This window comes from Gymnodraco acuticeps, unplaced genomic scaffold, assembly GCF_902827175.1.
Source record: "Gymnodraco acuticeps unplaced genomic scaffold, fGymAcu1.1, whole genome shotgun sequence".
Lineage (NCBI taxonomy): Eukaryota > Metazoa > Chordata > Actinopteri > Perciformes > Bathydraconidae > Gymnodraco > Gymnodraco acuticeps.
This window is the reverse complement of record NW_022992247.1, coordinates 505,805-530,097: the sequence shown is the minus strand read 5'-3', so window position 1 is coordinate 530,097 and position 24,293 is coordinate 505,805. Positions and strand designations below refer to the sequence as shown.

Below are 24,293 nucleotides of genomic sequence, written 5' to 3'. Positions count from 1 at the left end.
GGAGGGTTGGCAAGTATGGTCTACTCCACATAGGGAATGGTGTCCTTACCCTAAGTGAATGAGTCCTTAATGAGTTCAAGTTATTGGGATCTTTTTCTTGAGTAAGGGGATGCTGGAGAATCCGAGCAGCACGAGCTCTACTACACCGTTATGATGAAGAGAGCTGAGACGGAGAAGTTGGGGGCCTTCTGCTGGAACTGCTAACCTCCGCGACCCGACTTTGGGTAAGCCAATGAAGATGGATCGATGGATACCAGTAATTGTGATGTTTATTCATATATATCAAACATTTTCTCCTTCCAGCTTCCTAAGGTATAGATTTGTGTCCTGTTCACTCAGCAGTGGCGGACACATACAATAGCAATCCTCCCGATGAGCATGAATGTGAATAAAAACAATGTTTACCGATGGGCTCATCCTGGATCTGTTCCTCTGTCTCAAACACAGCTGCTGCAAAAAGAGACAGAGATGCACAAGTAAATCCACGAGATCTTAAACATATTGTAATGTTATCCCCTCACAAAGCCTGTGGCCCCATTTATACAGTGCATCCATCCTACGGTTGGAAGGTGTGTGCGATTGTGCCCACCTTCTTCCGCTGCCTCCTCTACTTCCTGTGCTTCTTCTTCTGCCTCTGAAGGTGGAACAAAGACATTTGAAACCATTAACCAAGTGTTTGCTACGAGGCGTCTTACAAACAGCTGCCACACACCGTGCTCAGTAAGAGGAGATCTCTTGGACCTATGTAGTGTATTAAACAAAGATAATAATGTACACTGGCTTACTTCTACACAATTCAGTATGGACCAAAATCCATAGATTTCACTGAGCCTCAAAATGTCAAACAGATGATTCTTCTTTTAGATCATCAATATATATAAGAGATACACCCCTTACTGGGGATGAGGGGAGAGGGGGACGCTAAGTGTCATCTCAAGGAAGTTAGCATTTAACTGGCTAAAACGTAGTCTACCACCGCCTCTTAAAGCACTTTGGTATTGTATAGAATGATCTATCTAATGTCTTTACTAGTCTGAGGAGTTCCCCTCTAATCTAATGATCTAAGGGAGTCAGTCACACACTGGATGTCTTGACAGTATCAAATACTCCTGCTTTACCTGGCTCTGTTTGCTCTTCTTCTACTTCTTCTGGAGCTGCCTCTGTGTCTGCCTCCTCTTCCTCCGCTTCTTCTGATGGTGCTGCCTCCTCTTCCTCCGCCTCTTCTGATGGTGCTGCTGCCTCTTCCTCCGCCTCTTCCGATGGTGCTGCCTCCTCTTCCTCCGCCTCTTCCTCCACAGCATCTTGTGATGGTGCTGCCTCCTCTTCCTCCACCTCTTCCTCCACAGCTTCTTCTGATGGTGCTGCCTCCTCTTCCTCCGCCTCTTCCTCCACAGCTTCTTCTGATGGTGCTGCCTCCTCTTCCTCCGCCTCTTCCTCCACAGCTTCTTCTGATGGTGCTGCCTCCTCTTCCTCCGCCTCTTCTGATGGTGCTGCCTCCTCTTCAACAGCTTCTTCTAGAGGTGCTGCCTCCTCTTCCTCTGTAGGTGCTGCCTCCTCTTCCTTGGCTAAATCCTCAACAGCTTCTTCTGCAGACTCCTCTAAAGGTGCTGCCTCTTCCTCAGCGGGCTCTTCAGCAGCTTCATCTTCTTCAGCAGGCTCTTCAACAGCTTCCTCTTCAACTTCTGATGCCACCTGTTCAGCAGCAGCCTCTTCCTCGGTGTCTTCAAATGCAGCCTCCACCTCTGCCACAGGTTCCTCCACAGCCTCTTCAGCGGCCTCCTCCTCCTCCCCAGCTGGTTCTGTTTCCATTTCCTCTTCAGCTGCTGCCTCCTCTTCTTGCTGGTCTGCCATCATCTCTTCCACCTCCTCCACCAGTTCAGCCTGGATCAAGCAATATTGTCAAAGAATGTTTATTTTAGCTGTTAGAAAAACATCAGCATATATCTGTCAATCAGGGATGGAACACAAATGATCATAGCTACAGACCTCAGGGGCCTCCTCTTCCACAGCAGGAAGCTCCTCCTCTAGCACCTCTGGATCTTCCTCAATAACCTGAAAACATAATCATCCCCCGAATGCCATTAACAGGTTTACTGTCGTGACCAGAATACATAGGAGTATGATATAGAACTGATTACCTGAAGGGCCACACTAATCACTGCACGTTTTATAAAATAACACTTGGCCTGTACCAACCTCCTCAGCCTCCTCAGCCTCGGGTTCCAGTTCAGCCTCTGGTTCAGGATCCGCCTCCGGTTCAGGATCCGCCTCCGGTTCAGGATCCGCCTCCGGTTCAGGATCCACCTCGGGTGCTTCCTCTGGTTCAGGCTCTGGAGGAGGATAAGAGGGTAGGAGAGATTTACACACGTCACAGTTCAAGCCCAGCCTTCATTCTGAAAATGTTTCTCACTGCCTAATGCTTCCTTCCACACCTGGATCTAAAACTCAATGATTATAGAGTTACATTACATTGCATTTAGCTGACGCTTTTGTCCAAAGCGACTTACAATAAGTTGAGTTCCCTAAGACGACACTTCATGCAAACGATATCAAGAAAAGAGAACAGAATATTCCATCTATTCTCTCGTGAAAACACACATTATATTGAACCAGAAATCTGTTCTCTGCTTTTTTTAACTGCCTGAATTGAGGGATGATTTTCTAACTCTTGTCACATGCAAACATTAGCACCCATTCACACTGAGGTACCTGTTGGAGGTGCAGAGGTGTCCTCAGCGACAGCAGCTTCAACTACATCCACAGGCTCAGGCTCAAAAACAGCTGTGGAGAGGGGGCGGATATGTTACGTTATGTCCGATCAAACTCAACGCTCAAGAGTGGTCCTTTATTGGCCACATGTCACTGAATGGAAATGACAATACATTTAATAAAATGGGAGATGTTTCAGATCATCAATAATCGATATACAACAAGGGAAGCTTTAACAGCCAACATCTCAGTAGAACTGTAAACATGTCATCTAACAGCATATATTTTTGCAAGACACAACCCACCGGGACGTCATTTAACTTCTTCTCTACCCTACATTTCCAGTGCACAGCATTTGTGGTGGTATCCATATGTGTTCAGTGTTATGCTGCGTTCACACCAGTCTATGGTTCACACCGGACGCGATGCGAATATTCGCATCGCTCTATCTGGCCCCTACACACCGCGGCGTGCGTTGCCGCTTTAACGCTTCTGCCCATTCACTTTGAATGGGGTGACGTCACGATTCGCCGAACTGCATTGTGGGAGCAAAGCGTAGCTTCTTTCGCGGTGCTCGCTGCAAAAGTAGAGCAATGTTCTACTTTTGACGCCTCGACGGACGAGTCAGCCAATCGAATCATATGCCAGTACAAGCTCTAGCCAATCAAACCGCGTGCTTGTGTGTCTGGGGCGGGAGATTCATGTGATTGGTTGTTGGTTGAGTTTCAGCCCCCCCCCCCCCCCCCCGCCGGCAAGCGACAACGCACGCCGCCATGTGTAGGGGCTGTTGGTGCGTTCACACCGGACGCGATGCGAATATTCGCTTCGCTCTAAACGCTCGAGTTTCACCGAGGCTGCCAGCTGTGTTTACTTGCATCATTCAAACAAGACGCGCTGGCTCGGGAGCTACAACTACAACAAAATGAACATATTTTACCGTGATTAAATTGTAATACACGTTACTAAATGATGCCGAAGTAACAACATACTGATACCGGTTAGTAAAAACCATGAATTAATGCTTGACAAGTCTGCAGCCAGACGGCGGGCGAAAACCCTTTTAAAATGCTTGTTTTCTGAATGGAGATTGGGTCGACCAGGCTAAGCTAACGTTGTATAGCTCTGTCCACACTTACAACAACGGCCCTACAGACATAAATAAACCAGCGACTGTATTCACCATGACACAGACAGTCTGTGGTTTGTACTTGTTTAACTTTTGTCCAGTTTCTGAACAGATATGAGGAGCTGTGAGCTCTGTATGCTAACTGCTAACAGCTGATGTTTTCTGGTTGAACGTCAGTGACGGCAGGCTGAGATCCTCACCGCTGATTGGCTTCCGCGAGAACGCGTCACGTGAATTTGACGCTCGAGTTGAAAGAATTGAACTCTCGCGTTTGACGCGGCACAGTTCAATCGCGTGATTCGCGCCGCGTCCACCGCTTCATGCTAGCCGTCGGCGCGAATTCGCGTCTGTCCGCGTCTCTACATTGACTTTACATGTAATCGCGCCGCCCCCAAACATCACATCCGGTGTGAACGCAGCATTAGAGATAACAGATACTGATGAGCCAGCCATGCTGTTGAAACCTGTCACCATGCAACACCTGTGACCATGTCCTATCAACATTTTCCTGTGAGGAACATTAAGTATAAAGAATATGTGAGGTACCTGGTGGGGCGGATTCAGCTTCCGGAATCTTCACTGGGGCGGCAGCTTCTTCGCTACGGGAGGTTATCACCACAGCCTTCTCTTTCAGCCCTACATGAGATCAATCAATGTTTATTAATATAGCCCAATATCACAAATGTTACATTTGTCTCAGTGGACTTCAGTTTGTACAGAATATCAGTATGACAATACGACACCCTCTTTCCTTAGACCCTCTGTCCTTAGACCCTCACATCGTACAAGGAAAAACTTCCGGAGAAAACCCACAGTTTAAGGGGAACATGGGAGAAACCTCAGGGAGAGCAACAGAGGAGGGATCCCTCTCCCAGGACGGACAGACGTGCAATAGATGCCGTGTGTAAATCGAAGAGATAATACATTTTACAGCGTAGGTAGACCAAATGTTTGGAAATGCATGTGTCTATAATAAGAAGATGAATCCACGAGGATGTCAACAATTTTGTGGGAGCCATCAGGGAAGTAGTATGGTGAGAGTCAGGCAGGACAGCAGAGACTGGTTCAGAGATGAATGCACATGTTGCTGCCACAATATACATGTACATTATAGACACAGGATACATAGCCATAAGAGAGTCTTCGGTCCTACTGAAAACATATCCGATCATATTAATTATAGGGATGCACCGATACATCAGCCAGACATTGGTATCGGCCGATGTTCGCCCTATTTACTGCCATCGGCAAAGGAGGTGACATTCACCGATGGCAGTCGATGATGCTTTTGTTATTTTCTTGCGCGGTCCGTCATAACATCTGCGGCACCCGTAGTTCGTTTATAACAAATACAAATAAAAAAACATGTCGGCAGTGGGGGACTATTTCACTGTTTCACCCAGAGATCCGCGATTTGCAGTTTGCAAAAAGTGTTCCGTTGACACGGCCCGGGTATAATAAACGGGGCGCTCTCTTTTCCTCTCTCCCGACAGCCCGTCAGTATCCGTCTCATGTAGCTGGCTGATCCAGTAATGAGTGATCCGACAGTAAAGAATACATATATTCATAACTAGTGTAGGTAGATTCAGAGGTAGATAAAATAGCTAAGTGTGATAGGTCTAACTCTAAAGGTGTGTTTTGCTTCGCTCACCGGTCCCCTCACAGCAGGCAGAGCTGCCGGTGATCCGCTGCGTACTTTCTAAACAGCGTACTATGATGTTATAATAACGAACTTGCTCAGCCTTTGAAACTGAAACCATTTTGCGAGAATTTATTTTTCCTGGCAGAAAGTGGAATAACAGTGAAAACAAAATTACATTAAAACATCGGTATTGGCCTAATTGTTATTCTTAACATCGGCCAAGAAATGTAGCATCGGTGCATCCCCAATTAATTATGAATTCATCTGGATTTAAATATGCCACATGTATGATAGTGATACACACTTATGAAGAAGAAACTAAATAGTGGGACATGTGGCGTATCAGAGAGGAACTTGTACAGGACCTTGGAAGAACCTTCGGAAGCTTCTCAACAGGACATTGGGTTCCTTTAGCTGACAGAATCGAGTTTGATCAGACATCTCATGAACTCAGTAGTTATTATAATAGGCTTAGGCTCAACGTTTGTGTTGCATTTCAACAGTTATTTTGAAAGCCTAAACTGGCTGTTGGCCTTAGGTCATGCGGGTCCATAGTTTCCCAACATGCACTCCAGCGATTCCACAGACAGAAGATTGGAGCTCACATTAGAAAGGAAGCACTTGCAGGGATCAGAAAACTTTATTGACAAAATAAAAATAAAACATAATTGGTTATGAACACAAATCCCCCTACATTTAGAAAAGCTCAAAATGTAAGCATCATTAGAACTACATATACTGAAAAAAAATGTCAGTGCTTCTTTTTGCATTATGCAGTTTCTATCCTATCTCATTCGTTTTTACTAACCCTTTAACAAAAAGTACAGACCAAAACAAATACAAATAAAACTATTACTTGTTATTCCCAAATAATTCCCCAAACGTGTAGCAACTGTGCCAGCTCACTACAGCCCATTTATTTTTTGTTAAAGGTTATTGCAGTCCCTTAAAAGTCACTCCCGCTAGTCTATTGACCAACACAAGCCTTTTTAGCTAGAAAATTACTTTGTTTAAGCTTTTAAACAAAGGATCTTATGCACAGCTCTGGCATCATTTGAAATATGTATTGTGCCAATAACAGTGTTTCGACCACCATATCATCTCTCTTCATTTCTGGCCTTTCTGGCAGATTTCTCAGCTTTGCTCCCCTTCCGTTTGTCTTTGGCATTCTCTCTACCTCTCAACTTGTCTTCGTCCTGTGCCTTCTTTACCTCCCCATTACTCTCGGATTTCTCCTCATCCACTTGTTTTGCTTTTTCCTTCCTTAGTTTCTCCAGAGCCTTCTTCATCTCTTCTTTCTCCATATTCTCCTCTTCCTCTTGCAGTCTCGTTGCAACTCGTTCATTCACTCTGGTTCTTATTTTGTCTCTCCCTAGCACCAGCTTCTCCTCCTCCTCCTCTTTGGCCAGGAGCTGTCTGACCTCAGCCAGAGCCAGCTTGGCGATCTTCTTGGCCTCCACACGTTCGTGGATGATGGTCAGCTGCTGCTTCAGAGCCTCACGAAGCTTCCTGCCCACATCCTTAGTTGGATAGGATTCTGGGAATGGATGGGCAACAAATTGTTGGATGTTCACCACTTCCAGACTGACCAAGACCATGCTCAAATTCACTCAGTTATTGGAAACCAGGCATGTGCAGAACCAGAAATCAGTTCATTCCATCCTGTTGCGTTCACCTCCAAGCAGTGAGTAGACTTCTACATCAACCTGGTATGTTACTCAGTTTAAAAACGGATGCAAAATCGGATTTGTATCGGTTTGTTAAAAATATGACCAACATTAATGTACTGAAGACAAACCCATGTTTACCCTAGTGGTGTTCCAATCAGACATTTTTAAGTCAATCATCACTTGAGAAATCGGGTTAATCACTCCATGATTATTAACATGCTTTGTGAGAGGTTGGATCTTATTCCATTAGTGTGGCCCAGTGTAAGAGCACATGCTGCAGGAGGATACCTCTCTCTGATCCTGCCCCGGCTGCTGCTCCTCCAGCTTTCTCATCTGATGTTGCAAACAAACAAAACGTTACAACACTGGGATAGTTTCCAGGTTATACCTTTGTAGTGGTCACACTGCTTGTAGAGATCAGTCCATTAACACAAGTCGCCACCAGTTGCACAATAAAGCATATGTCAGCCTCGAGCTGAAGCAAACCACACTGATTCTGTCGCAGAAGCCACTGTTGTTATGTCGTCTTAACTTGGCCATACATCAAGGAGATAAACTCAACCTCAGCTGTGCAGAATCTGACGACCGCATGGTATAGTCCTTTTTCATAGGATGCCTCAGTTCTATCATAAAGCAGTCATGGCAATTACCAGGACCAAGAATTGTGTTAATATGAACTATGGTTCACATCAAAAGGACACAGTCAGCAGCTCACCTAAGCCTCGAGACGATGCTCTCACTGTCGGAGTTAAAGAAAAGTACATCTGCTGCTTCTGTGCCATGAAGGAGCGCACAGTTCATGTTGTTATCATCGTCCTTATAAATACTTTATTTAGAAGCTTGTTCTTTTGTTATAAAAGGAATGGGTTAGGGTCCTGTTAGAGTGGATATGGAATTATGTTTGTCACTCATCTTCCAGTGTTTGTTTTTGTGCATCAATAGCATCATGTAGATGATTCTTTAGAAAAGCTGGTTTCTTCCATGCATTCAACAGCCATCAAATTCATTACACACACACACACACCCTGTGTCGTAATAGAGTGCCGCTTAATGGATCAAACATGCCTCTCCTCTGCATCACCTGCCCGTTCTCTCATTGTTCACACAGAACAGAAACAAACTGGAGGGGTACCAATAGAACACGAGTGTATTCTACTTGTGCACAGCCACAAACTGAACTAAACAAACAAGTTGGCTTCATGACTGATAACTATTGTAGGAGTAAGACATTTGCATTATATGTAAAAAGGAAGAATGGAACCAAGGGATCTAAATCAAATCATCATTGTGACTAGTCAGAGGGGAGGCGGGAGAGAAACAAGAGGAGGTACGTTTTAGGCATACGTTAGGCAGCGTGGGAATTAAGACATAGTAAGAAAAGCACATGAAATTAAAAACATTTACAATGGCTTGGTTCCATTTGGTGGAATGCAGAATGGCCCTAAAATGTAATCACTTTTTAAAATTCTATGGCATGCCAATGTCTGCCATTTAAAAAAATAAGTTATATATCCGTTTATCTAGTAGAGTAATGGCATAAGACAAATAATATGAAGCTTGACTATATTACAAAACAACATTGCGCCATTTATGAGTCCAAGGCCCCCTATTTCCCTCCTGGAATAAGCCTGCATACTCAACCTTAACTTTTAAAATAGATTGTATCAGTTACTTATGGCAGAGAACCATCACTATAAACACTAGTCCACCTCCAGATGTTGGCAGGAGGTCAGCTTTATAAATCCAATTTGTTCTCATCCAGACATCCGAGGAAAGGCTGAGGATGTGTTCATTGCATGCAGCAATAGGAGAAAGGGACAGTGGCGCAGCTGTCCAAGTGGAAATTGCATTCAATGTTTTTAATAGTTTCAACCCATTTGTGCCAAAGAAATATATGTTCTAAAAAAAGGTGTTCCTGAGTATCGTGTCCATATCCCAGCACAGGGTTCAACATCACAGAGAACTCCTTTAAGAAGGGCATTCACTCTCTCAACACTGCTGATACAAGAATGCAGCTCGTTTGTCAAATTTGACAATATCTTTTTTTTTTTAAAACCTTGCATTGGTTGAGCTTACAACACAATGTTGGACTGGACATTCATATAAAGAGACTAGATTGGTCAAGTTTCCAAAACTCTAAAGTCAGCAGAAAAATGATTTTGTCGTTGTCTTGGGCTGTTGGCACCCTGCAGTTGGAAATTGCATTAGAGGATAAACAGGCTGTTGCAGTTGAGGAGAGGCTATTGGTTGTGTAAGCCGACTATGACAATCTTCTGGCCCTGATATCCATTATCATGTGCTTCTCTTTTTCTGACCCCCCGGTCATCTTCGTCCTCCTCGTCCTCCTCCTGTGCCTCGTAGAGTCCTCCTGAGGCACGGTGCTCCTCCTGCTCCTCCTCCAGGTGTTCCAGGGGGTTTATCAGACCGTACAGGAAAGTGAAGAAACTGTTTAACCAATCAGAGCCGCCCTCTTCCACTTCTTCTAACCAATCCAGAACCTCCGAATCCCCCTGACCATCACTGGTCAGGCCTACGCAAACAAGAGGGGAGGTGGGGGGGATGTGTGGATGGAGGGTAGAGTTTGTGGGCACAACATTTGGAAGTGAGATGGAAAGGAAGTGGAATAAACTTTAGAACAAAATAAAAATGGCAGGAAAATAAATGGGGGAAAAGACATGTAATGATATAATGTCAGAGGGTTTAGAGCAGAGGGGAGGTGGAAAAGAAACAAGAGGAGAAGGTAAGAGAAGTTTTAGGCGTATGTTAGGCAGCGAGGGAACTAACAAGGCATTATCATAAGCAGCTGGGTCTGGCTGACTACACATCACTGGTCAAATTCATTGACAAACTCTGACTAAATGTACTCCTATAAATATGGAAGTTCAGCTCACACTCTTTATCATGTGGAGACAGCCTAAAAATCATAGACGGGTTAACTTTAGCTAAAAATGTACTTTTACTGTACAGCCACGTTTGTACCAGCCATTGCCATAAGTGTGAGTTATTACACAGATTTCCTATGGTTCTATAAAAAATGTTTTTAAATGTATGGAGGGACGGACTCATACACAACACAAAGAAGAGGAAACAAAAGGTTTCAAAATAAATGTGAAAAAAAGAAAATATATGTATTGGAGCATGCATAACAATGCCATGAAGCAAGCTGTGAGATTGAAGTGTTTACAAATTGTTAGAGCTTATTAGTGTAGGGGTGGTATGGATGATGGATTGCTGGAGGGATAGAAAGGCTGGAAGTGGGCGGGGCTTAAGTTCCACCTTTTGCCTAGAATGAGAATAACTGACAAAACAGAGCAAAAGCTGGAATGCAAGTACCTCCGAAAGGGAAGAGTGATAGCATTCTAAATGTTTTCTTTATGAGCCAAATAGTTCGTTTTTTGAATATTGCAAAACAAGCAAAGTGTTGTCTGTACATTCAAATCTAGCCTAGTACACGTGTGAGATGTAAAGATTGAGACAAAAACAAACTGTGATTCTCATGCCTGACTAGAGAACCAGAGGAAAGAGAGAAGTATACTAGGCACAACATAGTCATATTAAATAGTGGTACAACAATATGAATGTTTTATATTCTATGCAGTTCAACATGTTGACTCTTCTATTGGAATGAACTCATTTGCATACAGCTCTGGTCCAACATGTTAAGCTAGTGTACAGCATTCAGTATGTTGGAGAGTCATGTCAACTGAACGCAGAAATGTGTCATGCAGCAGACATCACGTGGGGAATCACAGTACCCAGGACACACTGAAAGCTACACTTCATCTTCTCCTAGTTGTCTTCAATGTGTCATATGAATTATATACAATGAAAATTAGCCAGAGGAACTCATTAGGTACATGTGAGGAAACTGTTAGCCATAAACTCCTCAGGTGGCCTTCATTTACCTTTAGTTAAGAAGGGGACAGGAGCACCTGCCTTCTTGTTGTGACCTTAGCTTTAAGAATCTTACACCAATTTGGACTTTAGAGACATTCAAAGTGGGTTGATTAAGATAACAAAGCAGTTACAGAAACACGCAACCCTGCACAGAGGTACCGAGGTAGGAAGGATTTGAGGAGTTGGCTTTTCATTGATGAGATGTTCTCTATGATACCTGCCAGCTTTTTAATAGTCAGTCATGCTAGGCAAACCCAAATCGCTGTTAAATGTAATTAAGGAACATGAAATCATGTGGCCAGCAATGCTCAAGCAAGTATGTTCCGCTTGCATGATGACTGGGGGTCATGCACCTCGTCCCCATAATGCCCTGAGAAGCTCCAGCTGTTTGGCACTGGAGACAGAGATTCCACTAATGCAAAGCACTGATCGTAAACACCAACATTAGTTGTAAATTAGAGATGAATCAACTTGCCTAGCAGAACTTTAGCATCCTCGACATCAAAATCACCATCGCCATCTGTATCGTATGCGACCAGTTTACCTACAGCAGTAACAAACACATTTAGACTTACAGTTTGAAAAATCAAGACACATAGCTTTACTATACATTGACATGCACCATTCCACACAGACAGACACTCAAAGACATGCGCCAAGCTTATCTTAACTCCAGCATCATTCATTAAACCACATTCATAGTGGCTGTGCTCTTTGTTTAAATGGGTATATCAGCAAAGGTTACAACCAGCTTGGTGAATGTCTTTAAATGTGAGGGGGATCAAGATGTAGTGATAGAGGGTACTAAAACAGAGGCAACAGAAAGGGGGTTCATGCTAGACATGTCTTAGAGTAAACAGAAAGCAATATGACACTGTTGGATAGAAACAGTGTGTTATAGAGCGGTGCAGGGATGGCCTGGACAACTTCTGTAGTCCTATTCAGCCACTTGGTAACAACCATCGTTTTTCAGACACGTCAACTCTCCAGAAATCACCAGCGGGTCACTGCTGATGGATTTAATGTCGTAGAACAAAACGTGACCCGTCTCTTCAATTTGTGTCAACCACAGACCTTATTTCCAAAATCCTATGGAGAAATCCCATTGGCTTTGAGACCAGGGAACAGGAAGTAAAATGCTAACTCACTTCCTGGTTTAGGACTCGTTCCTGCACCACTCTATTAAGAGCTGAAACAGAAGCCCTGGATCTAAAGCAGTAACTGACACATGGCTAGTTTAAAATCAATGCAGTAGATTGTCCACCAGCTGAACATGGAACACAACTACATCAACTGAATGTGTGGGTGTCTAAACCATACATTTCATTATTTTCTTTAATTGTCATTCTCTTCATTATATTAAGGCACAAAGAAAAGTTAGTTTAATATAAATAGTCATCAATAACTCTATTTCAAAACAATTCTTAAGAGAATGGTACATCTTTGTTAACATTTATTATACCTCCAATTGTGATGTTGCGTAAGTGACAAACATAACATTTGCGATAGGCGCACCCTACAGGACTTTCCTCTCCAATTGTCTTTATAGCTACTAATAAATACTCTTCTAACAAGTACATAACATGAAGCTCAGATCCATGCATCACAGTCAAGTCTTAATATGGCAGCCACATTGTTGTCACTTCAATGGGTTTCTAATGTAGACCCTAAACCTTTTATGACTGGCCTCGTCTAAGAATACTTCAACACAATAGACCTGTGAAGAGTTCCTTTACTACCAGCCAGCATAACCTAACACTGTTGAAAAGGAGCATCTTCATTTTTAGATCCAGGGCTCTGAGAAGTGTGTAAGGGAGTGAGGACAATCATTTGAGAGGATATTCACCACAGACAACAATCATTCATGTAAATACGGGTAATAGAAATATGTCAGTGAATTTTTACCTTGCAAGGCTTCAGACAGGTTAATTTGTAAGCCCTTAGCCTTGTCTGCATGCAACAACAAAAAACATACATATTGGAGCCTTAGCTAGATTAAGAAATAAGACACAAGAGATCAATAATTCACAAATAAATAATTGAAAACTGAAAATTAATAATTAAGGATGCCGATTAGTGAGAGACAGTATCCTGTGATAAGAAATGACAGACATGCATCCACCGTAGAAATCAGGAAATATAGATGAGGTTTTAATTGATGGTCCACACACTACAGACCTGAGGGATAACAATGTTTGGTGTGGGAAAATAGAGTGTTTCTGCAATGGTGCTATGAATGTTACCATGTAACTGTTATCAAATTAAACAAAAACTTTACAATCAAAAGCTGAAAATGGCGATGTTATATAAGCTATGACATGTATATGCCCACGTGTATTCAAAGACCAAACTAACATTGACTGGTGTTCGACCAATTTCTTTCTTCACTTGATTTGAGAGACTCAGTTGCTATCATTTTTCAGACAGATTTGAGAACCATTTTCATAAATACGGTGTATTGAAGTAGACTAATGTCAGGTTGGGAATGACTGCTCAGTGTTTCTCACAGAAATAGATCCTTTCAGCTGGCAGCTGATGAAGGGTGGGGGTTGAGGATCGGATAAGCACTTTAGCGACACAAAAACACTAGTAGGAGGTCGTTCACACGCCTATGCACAGAGCTGCATAGGCGTGTGAACGACTGTACATTTGTAGAACACTGTTGCAAACACTGCTTGTTATGTGACAATGGTAAATCATAGTCAGACTGGTTCTTATTCAGACAGTGACAGATAAACATGTTTGTAGACAGACCTGTATGTGAGGGGAGAGAAATGCCATAGGACTTGCTACCACACCTTTTCAGCAGCGTGCATGAAGTGTGAGATATTACAGAAAGACACTGTCAGCTACTCTTTAACACACACATTTGTGAGGCAGCCAATACTCACCGAGGACTCCCTGATAGTCGACCAGATCAAAGTAGACCACAGCTACCGAGGTCCACACACCCAGCAGGGCCAGGACGATGAACCAGGTGAAGAAGCTGCTGCTGGACCCAGAGTCAGCCTTCTTCCCATTCTTATTGGCTGATGAGGTTTTGGTAGCCTCTGCAACCAAAAGCCAGTAGATGATGTCAGGGTCACATTTAAACTCAAAGTCATGCTGTACATTCAAGATAATAATGTCACAAATCTATACAAAATCAATATCAGCTAACACATCCCTCGCACACTGTGTTAGTGTGCTCATCTTCATATAAACAGTTTTGAAACGTTTAAGTTGGCAGCCAATGTTAGTTGCATCAGAGGGAACACTACCAATTATATAAAAGGCTCAATGTCTTACCAAAAATAAACCTGTTAATATAAATATATTGTTAATCTGGGATGAGCTTGATTGGTTAACCTTTGCGCCGCCATCTCTTGACCTTTTTCCCACCATAATTGTTAAAAGCCCTTCCTTGCTTTCAAACAGCAGGAGAACTAACCAAGCTTAGGTGGAGAGACCTGATGGACTATAAGGGAAGTGTTACATTCAAACATGGCTTGTCTATAAGGAATCATCATGTCATCACCTGCATCTGCAAGAATCCATCAGAACTGGCTTGAGGGAAAGGCTATGAGCTGATGGAAACATAACAAAGCCAAAACAAGTTGTCCCATGGGTGCTGAAGTCCCACAATGCAAATGTGAAAAAGACTGCAGCAAAGAGAATGAACAGGTGTTGGAGTCTGTTACATGGAGCGAGGTCAAGCGTTATGCAACAGACTCCAACACACATAGCTCACAGTACTTGGCATAGTAGGGTATATTCAAATATACAGTGTAACATTGCAGTTTAACCTCAGTCTGACAAACGCATACAGCGAGATCATAGTTAGAGTAAGACTTTAGTCATTTTATTGTTAAGATTAAAGTTCACAAAAGAAACACAAAATAGAGTTGGAATATTGAATCTTAAATTCATATTGGGGAATCTGTATGCGTCATCTGACCTAGAGTCGGCTGAGAATATAAATCAGACTGGCTTCCTCACTTTATTACAAACATCTTTCTGCTTTAGAACACATAAGGGACTCTGGTATTTTGCATTAACACTTCTTTATTATTCTATCATTACAATTAAAGTTCATCAAAAATAATACGATCAGATGGAACCATAAGTATTGTACAACATGTACAATTTGAAAGCATACTACTTAAATATCATAACTAACCTAAATGTTAACCCATTATTTGGTTACATATTACCATCCAAATATTGTGTAGTCTACTGACTAATACCAACTGGGCTAAAGAGACACACATCCACATGAGAAAGTTCAAGTTAAAACAGCAATATGTTCCTAACTGAATCCATCAACTATAACCAACCGCCAGGCCCCCCCCACATTGAACTCCAGCCATTGAAGAAACCTCCTTAGAAGCCCTTGAACAAAAGTTGCCCTCACCTTGCGTTACCCCAGCTATCAACGTGGGGATCGCCGTGACAACAGGAGATGTAACGGACTCAAGCAGGATGGCAGGATCCCCCATCACTGTCCACTAACTGAATAAACGCAAACTGGCACAAAGACAGCTGACAACTAACAGCTCTGCGTCGTCTTCTCTCTGTCTGACGCTCCCTTCTTTCTCTACTGCCTTTCTTTCTCCTGCTCATCTGTCAGTTATCCCTGTACTCTGTCACTTTTTTCTATGAGCCCAATTCAGCTCTGGAGGTCAAAGTCAGCTATATATAGTGCTGTTGCACCAGCTGGCCCTGACAACAAGGGAGGGACTTCGCCTCTCTATGCCAAAAAAATTAGGATGAGGAAAAACAATAAGGAACTCAACGCATCTGGGTTGAACCTAGAACATTTGGGTAATGCAGGAGATTCCCTCAATTTGGGCATGTAAAAAAGACAGCCGCAAGATTGTTTTACTTTACATAATTTGCTATAATGTAATATTTCAATGTAAACATAGTATAAACTTGCCTGGGCCATACAAAGCTTAGCTTATTACCATTGCAGTGATTGGCCATGCTGCTTGTGAATATGGTGCACAACAGTTTCCATTCATTTTGGGATTGGAACAACAAACTAGAGACACGTTGAGATAAGACTGAACACCATGGGCACAACACCATTTTTACCTTGAAGATGTGCTAGAGCAGGGGTCTCCAACCTTTCTTCATCTGAGAGCCATACTAAATCAATTGTATAGGTCTATATCTGTGTGTGAAATTGTTCCATCCTCAAAAACAAAAAACTAATACTTCAGCAGTCTAGCTGCAGCTTAGGTCTTCTATTAAAAAGAGGACACTGAAGGTCCTGAATGTGGCATCACACACATGACTTGAGTCTGAACACAGCAGACAACAGGAGTATTTACAACAGCATATACAAACTAAAATAGTGCATGTGGGTGCACACTTACATTCTCTGTCTTACTGTTACATCAATCCCAAGAATGTATGAGATTAGCTTAATCATATCTCAATCAGTGATTAAGTGAATAATAAAGTTTCTATCAGGTTACTATCAGCATGTCACTCATTATTTTCAGGGAGGGGGGGGGGCGGGGTTTGGAGGAACAGAGAGGAGACGGTGATCGCAGAAGCTTTTTTCCTTCTGCCTTCACACAAGTATTTATCAACTGAAAATAGCAAGAGGACGTTCATACTCTGCAATCCAAGACTTGATCAAATCCACCAAAAACATGACATGGTGCTAACGCAAGTATTTTTTAAAACATAGATCCATGTGTGTCTGAGCCGCAGCGACACGGACTGATTCAGGTGCATTCATTGTCGTCGGATTTTTCCTACACAGTCTGTGAACCGCGAGCTGCTGAAAAACTTCCCGCTCGCGATCGACGTGTGAGACCCCTGTGCTAGAGCTTTAAAACTGCGGGGCCCTGCCCAGGAATCTGTTCGCATTAGGGGTGTAACGGTATCCGTATTCGTCCCGTACCGTCATGGTTCGGACGTCACGGTTCGGCACACGCAGTCACACGACGAATACGCCTCTTTTTTACGAGTGGGAAAAAAGTCTGTCATTCAGGGCAGTATCCACTACACTATTTATAATCCAGGGGGCGGTATTGCGCCTAAAAGCTGTTTGCCAGCCGCCCTTAAACAACAAATGAAGAACAAGAAGAAACAACAAAACGAACAAAATACAAGAAGAAGAAAAGTTAGTATGGCGATTTCAGATAACACACAGGAGCTAGAACCATGGATGTATAATAAGAACTGGATACAGCGTGGGAGGCGGGGCCTCATTCATTCCTATGAGAGTTGCTCATTAGCGCATGATGATAAAATGGCCCAACTTTTGAGAGAGCGAAACGTCACAGATTACCCAGCATGCCTGAGAAGTACCCGTATGTGCACTCATAGCGCATACGCAACTTTAACCAAAATGCTCGTTCACATCAAGCACGTCAATTTGCGTACACGTAACAGCACCGCACGTTCATGACAGCATGGTAATGATTTGTTATTATGATGGATTTGATATTAACGATGCGGCAGTTAGCAGCTAGCTAGTCGTTATGCTAATGTACACATCAATCGTTATGTACTTATATTACGCTGTAACAGGATCTAGTGATATCCAACAGAGCTTCATTTAGCATGAAAGAATGATTGCATTGTGTGTATATATACTTATAATAATAAGTAATATTAACTTAATACAACATTTACGGTACAAGATTTAATTATACAGCCCATGTAGTATGATAATGAATTATAGCAAACATGTGCAATATATCCATTATTACAGCTCCGTGGGCTGGCAGTAAGACGATAAGGATCCGTTCTTATCCATGGGTAAAGATAAACGCAACTCACATTGGTTTTTCAAACAGCATCTCTGTAAACTACGTGTATTGTATTCACTGAATTTCACTCTCTGCTTTTAACGGCTCGTTGTAGCTCCAATAGCTCCAGCCCCCACCCTCCCTGTGAGCACAGTGTGCTCTGATTGGTCGGGACACGTAACATGAACGTGCCGGGCGGCGCGGCCCCGTGGGTTAGATGCGCGTTCATAATGCAGAGGGAAATAACTCTCAGAATAACGTTATTAGCAAATGTTTTACAACTTGAGGAACGAATGTTTTTAATAAGGGCTATACAAACGTTCATACTGGGTAGTTTATTTAGTTTAAAAAACATTATACAACGATTTACAGACCACTCTTTCCCCATGTAAGTCAATGGGAAAAAGTGTTTCCGGGCCTGGCAACCAAACGGAAGTGCAGTACCGCCGTTTGGCCACCACGAATATTTTCATCTGAGTCCGGCGCACTTCCTGGGGGCTTGGCTAGAACCCACCTGCTTCTTTTAAATCAGCTGTGTGGGAACATTTTGGGTTCCCTGTGGACTACAATAACGATGGAGTGCGAGTGGTGGATCGGACGAGGACGGTGTGTCGGCGGACAGCGGTGCGGTATGCTAATAGAACACACGCCAAACATGCTAAATCATATCAGAAGGCATCACCCAGATTTGCCAATCACCGGAGCCCGGCAAAAGACAACAGCAGTTCAACAGCTTTTCCCCGCTGTTTTTAAGAAGCCAAGAGACATGAGAGCCTAAATAACGGAAGCTTTTGGCATATGTTTTTCAACGACTTTGCGCTCTTGAAACACTTTCTTATTATTTATGATGTAATATTTTCAAGACATTCTTTTTAGTTTTACAGCTTGATGAAAACTTTTAGTTTGACATCAGCCATTATAGATAATATGGCCATCTGAGTGTGTATGGTTTGTTTTTAACTGTTGAATACAGTTCATTATTCAAAATGTCAGAGTTCCTTATTTTTAAACTGAAACTTGCACTACTGTTCAAAAATAAATAACAAACCTGGAATTATGCATTTGGGACTTTTTTTGCTTTTCCTTGTTGTACCGAACCCGTACCGAACCGTGACCTCCAAACCGAGGTACGAACCGAACCGTGACTTCTGTGAACCGTTACACCCCTAGTTCGCATACAATGCTTTCTGATGAAGTCGACCAGAGAAATGTTACTCGAGCTACAAGGTAAACCTCAGGGCGGTTTATTTCTGAAACACCTGTGTTGAAGAAAGACAGGTTTACACATTCAGGTCTTGATATAGTGATGGAAAGGAGAATAATAATTAAAAGTTTTTGTTATTTTCTCAGTTTAAATGTGTCCAACAGCAAGTAACTAATAAATACATAAAACTAGATTAATTAGTATGGCTCAATTTGACAAGGAATGCTTGACAAGTCTACTGATTTAATAAACATGAATGAATGATAAACTCCCACTGTATCAAACAGAGTACCTTTACAAACCAATACTGGCTCAGTCTAATATGAACAACACATCTCACACACAAAGTAAGAAGTCATGCACCACCTGAAAAACCATGCAATAACATACCACTCTGTTCTTCTACACACTTCATTAGGACCACAGCAGCCAAGTCACAACTGTGCAAGCACGTGCACACTTTCTTCAAACTAATGGAAGCCTCTCTGCTCAGCGTATTCTCTGTGTAGCTCAGAACTCATTGTGGAGGCAGAGCAGCTCCTCTTCTCTCTGCGGTGCACCTCCTTCACTCACTTCTTTCCTTCTGGCTTTAACATGCGCACATGTTCATGTGTGTAAGGTTTTTATGTCTTTTACCATCATTCCAATCACATTCACTAGGCTAAGACACTGTAGACCATTACCCAACTATTCATAAAAACAGGTCTTTTGGAAAAATGTGGACCAGAAGAAGGCCATTTGGATGCTTTTAATATTTTTTTAAAGGGTCTCATAACACCAAACCACTATATGTTCGAACTGAGGATCGGCGAGCCTGGCAGGTAATGACTTCCACTCCTTTAGTGCAGAACCATACTGACAGAACCCTGCGACAGAGCAACAGGTCAAACAGTACAGCAGCAGTTTCTGCAGTATTTCCAACATCAGAGAGGACAGTGGTTTTACACCATCACAAAACAGACTTGTAATGGTGGTGTTCCACTCCTGCTACACGACACATCTAACATAGCTCCAGTCAACTCACTATAGACTATATTAGTAATGCTGGATAAACCATGCTTTACTTTTTGTTACCATTTTAACTTGTTAAGAATGATTTTAAAACTAAAGAGAACTTTTGCTTTACATTTTGGGTTCAAAAGAGCAATGTTATTATAAAATCTAGCGATGCTCCGATCGATCGGCCGCCGATCAATATGGGCCGATCCTCACTCTGTCGATCGGTGCTTTCTAAAAAGTACAATGGGAGCCAGAGCCTTTTCTTATCAAGCTCCACATTTGTGGAATCAGCTTCCAGTTTGTGTTCGGGCGGCAGACATCCTATCCGTTTTTAAGAGTGCGCTTAAGACCTTCCTTTTTGAAAAAGCTTATAGTTAGGGCTGATTAGATTCAGCCCCTAGTTTTGCTGATATAGGCTTAGTTTGTCGGGGGACATCTTACTTCTTCCTTCTCTCTGTCTATACCTGTGTACTCTCATGTTCCGATTAACCCAGCTTCCCCAAATGTCTTTCTTTTTGGCCCTGGATCTTGAGTCGTGGCTGTGGTCCTGGATCATAGGTCCTGGATGGATATCCTCGTGGATTCGTCTTCCTATTATACACGCATGCATTTCCAAACATTTGGACTACCTATGTTGCAAATGTATTATCTTTTCAATTTACACACGGCATCTATTGCACTTCTGTCCGTCCTGGGAGAGGGATCCCTCCTCTGTTGCTCTCCCTGAGGTTTCTCCCATTTTTCCCTTTAAACTGTGGGTTTTCTCCAGAAGTTTTTCCTTGTACGATGTGAGGGTCTAAGGACAGAGGGTCTAAGGACAGAGGGTGTCGTATTGTCATACTGATATTCTGTACAAACTGTGAAGTCCACTGAGACAAATGTAACATTTGTGATATTGGGCTATATAAATAAACATTGATTGAAAATAGTTATAAATATATTTATTCTTCACTGTCGGGTCACTCATTACTGGATCAGTGAGCTGCATGAGATACTGACAGGCTGTCAGGAGAGAGAGAGAGGGGGGAAGAGAGAGGGAGAGAGAGGGAGAGAGGGGGGAAGAGAGAGGGAGAGAGGGGGGAAAGAGAGAGGGAGAGAGGGGGGAAGAGAGAGGGAGAGAGGGGGGAAGAGAGAGGGAGAGAGGGGGGAAGAGAGCGCTTCCACTCATTTCTCCCGTGTTATTATCCAAAGATAATATAAACTTGAATAATGTACTTCATTTGAATGTAATAATTATGTTGGTTGTTGTTTGTGGAAGCTCCAGTGAATGAGCCCCATTAGCTGAGTTTTAAACATCACTTTAAATGGAAGATCCCCATAGGCCCCGCCCACTCGATCGGACGATACTGATTCCGGCCCCAAAATTGGCGATCGGAGCATCCCTAATAAAATCCATAAAAATTCTCGTGTATAATTGCACCTCTTCATTTGCAAAAACTGTAGCAACAAAGCCAACACATGGGGATGTTTCCATCTAAATGATTACATTAAAAACACACTCTTGCACATGCCAAGAACACGACACAGCATCACACATCAATCCAAGACTGATAGATCAGGATTTTACCCTTTCAGCTGTGCACCTCTTAGCCACGGCAAGGCCTTTGGAGGGGGGTGGGAAGCCTGAGGGATTTAATTGATGTATAAAGTAGAAAATAAAAAAAGAGATGTAACAAGGTAAAAGCCAAAGGTTAATCGGCTAAGACAAATAAAGCTAAGATTTGAGTAAAGTGCAAATATCTACTAATGATTAAAATCCCATCCTTCCTGTATTCTCACAGATCAATGGATTCAATGAAGCATACAATCAGCACATCTACAGATATTCAAGAAGAATGTCGCTAAACGGTTTGTTGGGATGTTCAAAAACACCTGGCATACAATTCAATGTTTATACTCCATCAAGATGTTCCGCTAGAGCCAAAGCCAATATTTGATAAGCCACTTTCTGTGTTGGATCAATTGGTATAACTCAAATAAACACATGCATGGTCCATAGGCCTTTCTTTCTCAGTAGTGGGTTAGTTAACCCACTAGTAGTGGGTTAGTTAACCCACTACTGCTCCAGAACAGAGATTTTGCCATGTGCAGCAACAAGACTAGATATGAACCAAATTTAGGACATTAAGCTTCCACATGTATACTTGCGTTAATCATCCTTGAATTGTGTGTCACACACACATACAAGTTTAATTTAATATATCACACAAGAGCGTTGGTGTTGCTGCTGGTTTCATTGTGCTCCAAGTGAGGGGGCGTGGCCAGTGAGAAGACGGAAAACTGAACATTTTGTTCCCTGGATGTTTCCAAACAACACTGCCCTTTGATCCGCTACAACAGGAGACGTTATGACATCTGAGATAAAGCTACCATCAGTCAAACAGCAAACGGTGCAGACATTAGCACTGTGTTACCGTCGGTGTGCCATAATGAGCCCGTTTATCTGAGTGTGCTGTGTAGCGCGCTGCACGTCGTCAACACATGCAGCCAAATGTTTTCACAAACCATGATTTGTTATATAATAATATAACTAACTTTTTAATATTTTATTTGTGCTTTGCATAGTACTGCTGTAGTATCCGGATAGTCAGTATTGTAGTATAGGAGGACCTTAAAGTCCTGTGTGGCTACAGGACATAGTGTACCAAGTTGGCCATACTAGCCTCTTGTATTAAGTATGAACTCATCTACACACACACAGTACATCAGCACGGTAAGTACAATAAGAATGCAAAAATGGAACCCCTCCTAAGGAGCTTTTACACAATATGTCTGCAGCCTGTGTTTAAAAGGGAAACTATAATGGGAATAAACTGCGACATGACGAGTCTGTTATGGATTTAAGATACGTGCAAGGTCATTAAAGATTCACTGTATTTGGAACGGTGTACAATATTCTGCCCAAGAACAGCAGAACAGAAAGAGTGCATATACGGGGGTACAATGGGGACCCCAAAGAGCCACGTATATGTTACACCACCGACGTATATGCTACACCACCGAAGCCTCTCATACTGACACGTGAGCATATAGAAGAGTGACTCGTCCTACACTGGGGGCGTGGTGCCCGGGGGGACACACAGACTCGCAATGCTGGCTCAACTGGTCCCACTGCTGGAGCTGAGGGGCCTAACGTCCCGGTGTCAGCCTGGCAGTGTGGCCCACTCTCCCGGCAGGCTGCAGCAGACCTAGCTGCTCCTCACAGAGCCAGAGTGCTCAGTAGGGAGGCGGGACCCTCCTAGCTTGTCTTGCTAATACAGAACTCAGTTTGAAAGATGTAGGCAGAGCTAACGTTGGTAAACTCTAATCTGTGACGTAGGCAGCCCTGTACGGTTAATGTCACGTTAATTTGTGGACGCATTAATACGTGGACGCATTAATAACAGGAAGCTTAGAGACACAGTGTTTACGTGCTCCATAAACCCAGCTTAAGTGACGTTCCCGTTAAACCGTTTCACTCGCACGGAGCAGCTAGCACGTCGTTAACAGTTCCTAAAGGTAGACGAAGCTAGCTAGCAGGACCAGGGCCCTGAATGAAAGAACAGCTTGCTAACAGATTCACTTCAGAGGCCTGCAGTGAGAGCGGGCGGCTGCAGCATCTTCCCACCAGTACCCTGCGCGAAGAACAAAAGCAACTTACCTTTGGGCTTCGCGTTCACTTTAGCGTTTTTCTTAGCAGCCATGGCGGATATCAGTTCGTAGGGCAGATAGACGTCTGAGGGAGAGCACAACAGCGGCCGGAGGCTCTACTTCTAGCAGTGAAAAGAAATACAAAAAAATCTCCTGCCTCATAAAACCCAGCGCCACCCGTCAACCTCGGGACTGATAGCTCTCTAAACCAATGAAAGACCCGATCAACACAAATGGGCGGAGCAGGAGAATTATTGAACCAGTCGATGTGAAGAGGCGTCGCACTTATTCAATCGTGTGGATAGAGAGGCCAAGTCCCGCCCATCTACTTCCGACCCATGGGTCTTATCTCTGCCCCCCTCCCACTCCTCTGGAACGTGGCAAAATGGAAGACCCTTTCTCTCTCCACACTAATGTTTATTTAAACATCAGAATCCACGCACAAACATGTCACAACGTAACATTAAAGATAGTTTGACAGGGCAATAACCCTCCTATCGTCAAACTCATTTTAATATTGGCTTGCTGTAGTACTATAGGCTATGGTTTAAGTTAGGCGAAGTTCAAATTGTCTTTGGGATGTTGTAATGAAAAATACTATACTGTAAACTACTATAAGATAACTTTCCATTTGATTTATATACTAAAAAAGACATATGGTGAAACA

At 42.9% G+C, this 24,293-nt stretch overlaps 2 protein-coding genes across 7 annotated transcripts in view; both read right to left on the bottom strand.

Annotated features, from left to right (window-relative positions):
* Window positions 1–23,918, bottom strand: part of LOC117540012 (fibrous sheath CABYR-binding protein-like) — a 28,900-nt gene extending 4,982 nt beyond the window's left edge. Inside the window, exons 1-11 of one of the 6 annotated variants that reach the window (XM_034206398.1) lie at window positions 23,637–23,918; window positions 13,936–14,094; window positions 12,950–12,994; window positions 11,520–11,588; window positions 4,382–4,471; window positions 2,710–2,781; window positions 2,197–2,330; window positions 1,987–2,052; window positions 1,119–1,881; window positions 590–634; window positions 406–450 (exon numbers count right to left, since the gene is read on the bottom strand). In XM_034206398.1, the coding sequence (XP_034062289.1) occupies window positions 406–450; window positions 590–634; window positions 1,119–1,881; window positions 1,987–2,052; window positions 2,197–2,330; window positions 2,710–2,781; window positions 4,382–4,471; window positions 11,520–11,588; window positions 12,950–12,994; window positions 13,936–14,094; window positions 23,637–23,679 (1,531 nt within the window). In that variant the 5' untranslated portion in view covers window positions 23,680–23,918. Of the gene's footprint in view, window positions 1–405; window positions 451–494; window positions 635–1,118; window positions 1,882–1,986; window positions 2,053–2,196; window positions 2,331–2,709; window positions 2,782–4,381; window positions 4,472–11,519; window positions 11,589–12,949; window positions 12,995–13,935; window positions 14,095–23,636 lie in introns of those variants that run through there. The other 5 variants (XM_034206399.1, XM_034206401.1, XM_034206397.1 and 2 more) reach the window with 5 other exon arrangements.
* On the bottom strand, window positions 6,102–9,375 carry LOC117540014 (PH domain-containing protein DDB_G0287875-like). The gene has a single exon (XM_034206404.1). The coding sequence runs from the start codon at window positions 7,073–7,075 to the stop codon at window positions 6,575–6,577; it is 501 nt and encodes a 166-aa protein (XP_034062295.1). The 5' UTR covers window positions 7,076–9,375; the 3' UTR covers window positions 6,102–6,574.
* Window positions 23,919–24,293: the final 375 nt, after the last annotated feature.

Excerpts from the sequence above, each read along its gene's own strand:
- LOC117540014 (XM_034206404.1), bottom strand. The coding sequence starts at position 7,075 with ATGGTCTTGGTCAGTCTGGAAGTGGTGAACATCCAACAATTTGTTGCC.